Consider the following 7,541-nt stretch of genomic DNA (forward strand, 5'->3'; position numbering starts at 1 on the left):
GGGGGGGGGCACACATGACATTGTGTGTGTGTCGTCCCTGGGAACCTTTGCTATTCAGACGATCGGCTTCCCGTGGTCCCCTTCTGCCCATGTACTATTTCTATTATTGTACTCTGTAGTTATATATTATATTATAAATATTATAGTAGTATTGCTTCTCAAAAATGACTTTCCTTTCCATTTTTTATTATCCACCCAGTTACATTCTGTCCTCGTCAAAACGTTTCCAGTAACTTGGTGGGAGTTCCACTTTATCGGGCTATGAAAAAGGTTTAAAAAAAAAAAAAAAAAAAATATGCATCTTTATAAATGGTTTCTAGTTTATAGAATATAATATCAGGTAGCCGCATATAAGCCATTGGTATTGACTTCTCGCAGTGTTATCTGAGCCCCAATATATTAGACAAACCCCCCCGACTCCTTATCATACTGCCTGTGAGAAACAATAGAATGGCTCAGTCTTAATCACCCAGCCAGACACTCTCTGACTAATGCTTTAATTGTTGGCATCGGCTTTTTTTTGTATATGTTGGGCATGATCCCGTATTTATAAATTTCCAACGTGATCTGATGTTGCTGTGCTCTACATGTAATGGGGGCAGATTGCCTGAAGATCAAAGCGACCAACTGAGATCAAAGAGAAAAGAAAGGGAGGAAAAAAAATTCAGTTCAGCTGACCAGCCATAAAAATGTGTCCAGATCCCCTTGATATGAGATGAAGTACAACCTTAACGCATTTAAAGTCCTACACATCATCACTTTGACATTGCAAGTGTTTGGTATGTATACACACACTAGAGTGTATATATACTATATAAATGTAGTACCGGTAATTACTGGGAATAACTAATTAACCCATTGATAACTATACTTTAAATAAAATGGTCCCAGCAATTATATAAAACCAAAAAAAGCTCCACCTTCATAGATTGAGGCAGTCTGTCAGCCGTAATTTCCGAAAGCCCGCTTGTAACCTCCTGCGTACGTTTCTGGCATAAAAACTGATAGTTTGTGATGTGGTTTATGTAAAAGTATAATTTTGCGGGATTGTAGGCAATAAAGACCCAGCATGGAGGTGGAAAGTTTAAATTATACATAATGTGTCTGTCTGACAGTAAAACGTTGAAAATAAAATGCGGGCACATTGTTCTGCTACTAATAGTTTCGTTTTTGTTAAATTTATACACAGAAGCACTAAACTACGCTATTCTTTATTCATAAGGGGGGGGCGGGTTCCGTTGGCCGTTGTCTTGTCGTCTTTTAGATTCTTCCCCGTAATCTATTCTGTAATTTCAGACAGCGGTCATTGAATCGCAGTCCATGGGTTATTCACCCCCATTAAACCCAATTAAGGTTTAGACGAGTCATTAAATCGGGGGCCCGATAAGCGCAGTCCGGGGCCTGTGCGGGGGCAGTTTGTGTCCTTTTTATAAGCGTGAAATGTTTAAGATGTGTTTTTACTGTAACTTGGCTCTTTATATATACGTTATCTGAACTGTATGGAATCCAGATATGATTATTAGACGTAAATAAAATTGGGTATGGCTGGTGGCGGCTCCTGCAAGCTAGAGTCTGCTGGCTGGCCGTCATAGGAGTTGTCGTCTTACGAAGCTTGGAAGCGTATTATAGTTTCTGTTGTGAATATAAAGGGTCATGGACCCCCAGAAATGTCCCTGGCGGGCTAATGTGATCTGTAAATGTTATCTATCGTGTTTTTGGGACTAGGGGCTTAGGCGACCATGTTCAGTGGCAGCTTGGACTGTCTTGGAGACTTCATCTCCCCCACCTTGCTGATGGTTAATGTATAGGCTGAGGTTTAAGCCCCATACAGACAAAAGCTACTTAATTTGGGATTGTCTGCTGGTTTTATGTGGGTTGTCTTCTCATGCGCAGTACGGCCTGGTGAGTCGGCTCGGTGTTTGAGGATGGTTGGGTTTTTTTTGTTTTTTTTTTCTCTTCTGACAAATGAATAAATTGGATATAGAGTTCTAACAATCCTGCGTTATTCCTTTTATAGGCTTAAAAACATAACAATGATGGCTTGGATTTTTTTTTTCTGCTACTATGGCAACGAAGCCATCGGTTTATATTTTCACGTGAGAAGAGACCTTTTACTTGTTGGCCAATCGCCGCTTCCCCCTGCGCTCCTTCTCCTGCATCTTCAGTGAAGCGGCGAGGGTCTGACGGGACAGGAGGCGGCTGCATCCATACTGAGTGTCCCACTCGGCAGAGTTCGCGCTCGTCTTCCCGCCAGCGTCTGCTTTCATGCTCAGGTTTTTCCAGCAGTCTGCATTCTGGAGTTCAGATCTCTGGGCTTTTGCCGGATTGACTCTGGATACGGTTTGCATGCCGGCGCTCCCCTGTTATTTTGGGCATGGGGCCAAATGCCAGTTCATTCCCAGCCATCTGGGGCCCGTCATATCCAAGCGGTTCCTTTTCTTATGTTGCGTTATCCTGGGGCCCGTGCCAACTACACACGTGTACATTTTAAAATATTTATGTATGCATGTATTGGGTTACTGTCTTAGCAATACTGCCCTGCACTGTGCATTAATATAAAAATGTATCAACTTCCATCCATCATGTACGCTTTAATGCATGTGATAGCGGAGTCGTCCCTTTAAATGTATGCGGCGGCCCCTGTGGAAATGCGTGGGGAGACTCTGCAGAATTTGCCTCTTTATTTGGTTTGGCTCCTGCTGGCTCGGCAAGGAGGGCGTAAAGAATACATTTTAAAGAGTTTTCATAGTAATTTACTAAGCATTCTCTGTTTAATGTACTTCCTGGGATGCTGGAGCGTCCCCTAAAGCGCGGCCAAATATACGCTCCCTCTACAAACAATATTTACGCACCGCTGAATAAGAGTGTTTCTCATAGGCACGTTTCTAATTTATTTTTTCCCCCCTTTCCTCCTTTTTTTTTTTTTTTTTTACCCCAACAGCAATGTATGAGGAAGACGGTCCAGAGACGTGCGATGTGTTTGTAGACCGTTCCCCTACAGGGAGGCAGACAGAAGCGCGAATGCAATATGCAAGCGAGCGTCCCAAGAGCGCAGGTAAGCACCCTCAAGATGCCATCCTGGTGGACAGCATGATCTGGTGATGGATTTCACATCTTTCCCCTCTTCTTTCCCTTTTCCACTTCTCTCCACCCTCAGGTGATTTGGTTGTGGGCTCCCAACACCCTCGCTCTTCCTCTTCCCGCCTCTTGGTTCCCCGATCGATGTCCGCTCCGTACCCTTCTCCTTCATCCCCACCTCCTCCACCGCCAGCTTCCCGTCGGGCCGAAGGCTATATCCTTTCCCTCCTCCGCCGGCAACTTCGGACCCCGTACCTGCGTTCGGTCTCTGCTGAACGGCCTTCTCCTCCTCCCCCTCCCCCACAACCTCAAGTATCTCGGATGGCAAATGCTTCCTACACGCCTCCTCACCGGGGGCCTCGCAGGAAGCACCCACCTCTCTTGAAAGGTCACAGCGTGGAAGGGTCCCCGCCCCGGGCCCCGAGAAAATGTCTGTCTGCGGAGGAGCCACCCCGTAAGAGAGGGGGGAGGAGGACCCCAAGATCTTTATCTGAGACGAGTCTTAGGGACCCCAATCATAGAGGTGAAGATGGAGGAGACGCTAGAAACCACACAGAGACCTGGGAAGGACAACAAGGCAACGTAGATGGTTGGGCAGATCAAAGAGGTCCTGCGGAGGGTTGGATAGGTGCGAGAGGTCGCTCTGAAGGATGGATGGAGCAGAGAGGTCTCTCGCAGGAATGGGGTGAACCCAGAGGTCATATACAGGAAGGAGGGCGATGCTACACGTTGGGCAGAGAAGGCAGGGGTCCTCCAATAAAGATTGGCCCTTCTTGCAGAAAGTGGAGGTCCACGGCAGAGATTAGTGCTGGGGGCCAGGAAGTGGATCCTAGAGTAAATTCTGGTGGGGAAGAGGAGGAGGATGAAGGGGGGCTTGTATGGCCCCTGCAGCTCCCCCCGCGGGACGCAGATGGACGCCCCCAAATGTTTAAAGTGAAGGCGTCGCAAGCCCTGAAGAAAAAGATCATGAGGTTTCACACAGAGTCGCTCAAGGTTATGACGACCGTGTGACCCCGATGCCAACACGAGCCATCCGACGTTTGTCATCCACCTATGTACATAGAGACCGTGTCTAAGGTTACAAAATACTATGGATGTGATGACTTCTCCACGAATATACATACAGGGTTTCAATGTATGGCGATCAGGACAAGTCTTGTAGTAATCGACCATTCCATCGCCAATTTATAAAAAATATTACTTGAGGATTCTATTCCAGCCGGATACATTGTATGTACAAAGCGAATCGGCCGATACAGGGGTTTATCCACTAAGCAATGGGTCGTAAGTGAGATCAAAACTGCAAAATACAGTTTCCTTCGCCTTGGCATTGGGGTGAGATCCGACCTTTTATGTCATTGACGTAAACCTCTTTTTTGAATAGGGAGCTTCCTCCTAAAGCAGGATTGCCTCCTCTGTACATAAAGCGAATACGCTCCGGAGCCCGTGCTTTCTCTGTAGATAAATACTGTAAGGAAGTCGTTAAATATATAATGGATGTAGTTCTGGAGAATCTGGCCAGAAATGTCTTTACCTGCAAGGGTGAAACCTTTAACGAAGTGGAAAGAATGTCTTGGTATCAAAGTCTCGAAGAGAATCCTTCAAAATATATACCTAATGTGAGGGCAACACGACGGTCACTGCTCGGGTCGTCTTGGGCAAACCGTGCTTTCGTGTCCCCAGTTACACCAGTGTGTTAATGGTTTGTAGTGGTGTAACTGTTTGACCTGTCCATGAGATAGCAGAGACTCCGTTTAATCTGGTTTCGGGAAGCTTTGACTAGGCTGAGATTTTATTTAAACTTTCTTTTTCCAAGAAAGTGTCTTCGTAGCCTGTTGAAGAACGCGGATAGTGAAAGTTTTTACAGTGTTCTAATACCCCACAGCATCCCGGGGTATATGCTCGGTACTTTTACCATATCCTAGTACTTTTAATAAGCCGTGCATTTTTTTTTTTTTTCTGCACCCGTGGTGCCATATTTATGAGCTAACTGGGAATTTCTGTAAAAACACTACCTTGTGCCATGCTTGGTGAATAGCATTAAGGTGTCAAATAAGGGGAAAATACATACATGGGTTTTCTTTAAAAAAAAAAAAATAATAATAATTAATAATAATTTATCCTGGCCAGTGCCTTTTTATTACAATTTTTTTTTACTATTTTATTAAAGGTTGTGTGGTGTCGGCCCTGGTTCGGAGATTTCCCCTTCATAAAGAGGGGCTGCAAGTGTAGAAAATGTGGTCTTATCACCATAGCAACCAGGGGGAAAAAAAAAGTAACTTGCTCGGACCATTCTGTTGGTTGCTATGGTGATAAAGACTTATTTTCAAAATTAGAATCAGGATGAGTTTTACTAAACGCCCTCCATTGTTGTGATAAAATGGTTCCAGTCCCCCTGAAAGACGTCACCAGAGTTTTTCTTTCCCGTGACGCAAACGTGCGCAAAACACCCATTACCTCTCAGATACCTAGAGGGTTAAAAGTCAGCAGTGATTGGACGGCCGGCAGGTTGAAAAGGAGCTGATTGGTTGATTGCTGTGCCCTTATAGAGGGATGCTGAGGGGAGCAGGATATGTTTACTATATATATATGTATAGACTGTGTATATAGCTTTGTTACATATGTATATACCGTGTATGTTTGTTTTTTATTTTATTTTATTTTTTGTATCTTGGAATCTGTAAATAAAGTGTCTATTGTCGCTATGTCTCCGATCTCTAATGGGGCTCGCCCTGGGCTTTATTCACTAAGTGCAAAGCGTGGCCATTCCGAACGTGGGACCCGCCGAACTCCGTGGCAAACCCATCGATGGCAAGAACGTGATTGGCGTGGCAATGTCTCGGGCTCCACACCGGGGTTTGGGTTTTGCGATGCGGATTTGACTTGGGGATCCATGGATTCACTGACAGGCTGTCCCCATCTTCCCTCCAATTCATATTTTCTAGCTCATAAGATAAAATGTCTTACCTTTATACATATATAACCACACTTATGGTACCTCCCTTTTGTTATATTGTAAAGCTGCATTAGGTAGATCTGCGTAAATATATATAAATACATACGAATTGGGACACAGAATACCGGTTTCTCCTAGACTGCGGGGAGTGCTTAAAATGTACAATACTGTTCAAAAAGTTTGGGGTCACTTATATTTCCTTGTTTTTGAAAGAAAAGCTATTTTGTTTCCCCCCCCCCATTAAAATAGCGTGAAGTGGATTAGAAATCCAGCGCAGACGGGGTTAATGCTGTAAATGACTGATTTTTAATGGAATCTCTTCATAGGTGCACAGAGGCCCTTTGTCACTCCTGGGTTCCAATGGCCTTTATCACTCCCATCACTCCTGGGTTCCAATGACATGTTGTGTTTCTCTTTGATTGTTAGAAACCTTTTGTAATTATGTTACAGTGAGAAATGTCCTTGTTTTCCATGAAAACAGTGAAGTGACCCCAAACTTTTGAGAGGTAGAGTATGTCCAGTAGTAAGATCCAGGTCCGGTAAGGAAGCTGTCCCCGCGGCGGGTAAATCCTCTCTCTCTCTTATTCCTCATTCATGCCCCTTTTTCTGTCCTCTCGTCTGACCCACCTCCCCGGCACCCCGTGTCATTTATGCGTCCTACACCCCACCCTCCATCTCTCCCTCTGTTTATCTCCTCGCTAGTAATAAAAACCAGATGGAAATATTTCAAACAAAATGCTCTTTATTCTTTCAGAAGCTCAGAAAGCGGAATATAAAGCTACCTTTTCCTCTCTGTGCCCTGTGCCATGTATGACTAATTGCACGTACATGCATGTGTTGATGACTGACTGAGTATATATGTATATATATATATACACGCACACACGCACATGAAACACGCATACATAAAGTGCACAGATATGTATGTATATAGCACACACACAAGTTCTATTTTTTGTGCCTATTTTTTTTCTTTTTGCTCTTGATGTTTCCATGGAAACTGACCAAGAATTCCAAATCCAAATATAACCCAGAACATGATTCATTAGCACCGAGCAGCCGGCTGTATGTTGGGGGTACGTATGGATATGTTCATATAGAGATCGTATGCTGGGGGGCTTACACTGTAACCATACCTGAGGCGGAGAAGGGCAGTCTGCCAATCAAACTATCCCTTACTCTCATGAGCCTCAGCCAGCCTAAGGAGCTCGTGACATATATCTGGCGTCATGCTCTCTAGTGGTTCCTGGGTGAATGACAGTAAGGTGGTGACTTTCTCTCCTAAATCTGAGGGATTGGAGTCATCTTGGTCCTTAGTGAAGAAGTCCTAGAGTTCAATGGTGGTTCTCATGCACCCAGTGCCTCGGTTCTAGGTCTTCCCATGAATACAGCCGGGGAAAGACAGAGGCGCTGGTTGATTCTCATTTAAGGATATGTTGGGGGTTATTAATGGGGTCCTCACACTCACAAGGCTCGGGGACCCTGACTTAGAGCGTATATCGTGTTT

General features: G+C 44.6%; 1 protein-coding gene across 1 annotated transcript in view; it reads left to right on the forward strand.

Moving 5' to 3' along the window:
* Nucleotides 1-4,250, forward strand: part of DACT3 (dishevelled binding antagonist of beta catenin 3) — a 7,482-nt gene extending 3,232 nt beyond the window's left edge. The window contains exons 3-4 of the mRNA XM_053473426.1: nt 2,942-3,055; nt 3,158-4,250. Of these exons, the coding sequence (XP_053329401.1) occupies nt 2,942-3,055; nt 3,158-4,089 (1,046 nt within the window). The 3' untranslated portion in view covers nt 4,090-4,250. The remainder of the gene's footprint in view (nt 1-2,941; nt 3,056-3,157) is intronic.
* The last annotated feature ends 3,291 nt before the right edge of the window (nt 4,251-7,541 follow it).

This window comes from Spea bombifrons, chromosome 8 (assembly GCF_027358695.1).
Source record: "Spea bombifrons isolate aSpeBom1 chromosome 8, aSpeBom1.2.pri, whole genome shotgun sequence".
Lineage (NCBI taxonomy): Eukaryota > Metazoa > Chordata > Amphibia > Anura > Pelobatidae > Spea > Spea bombifrons.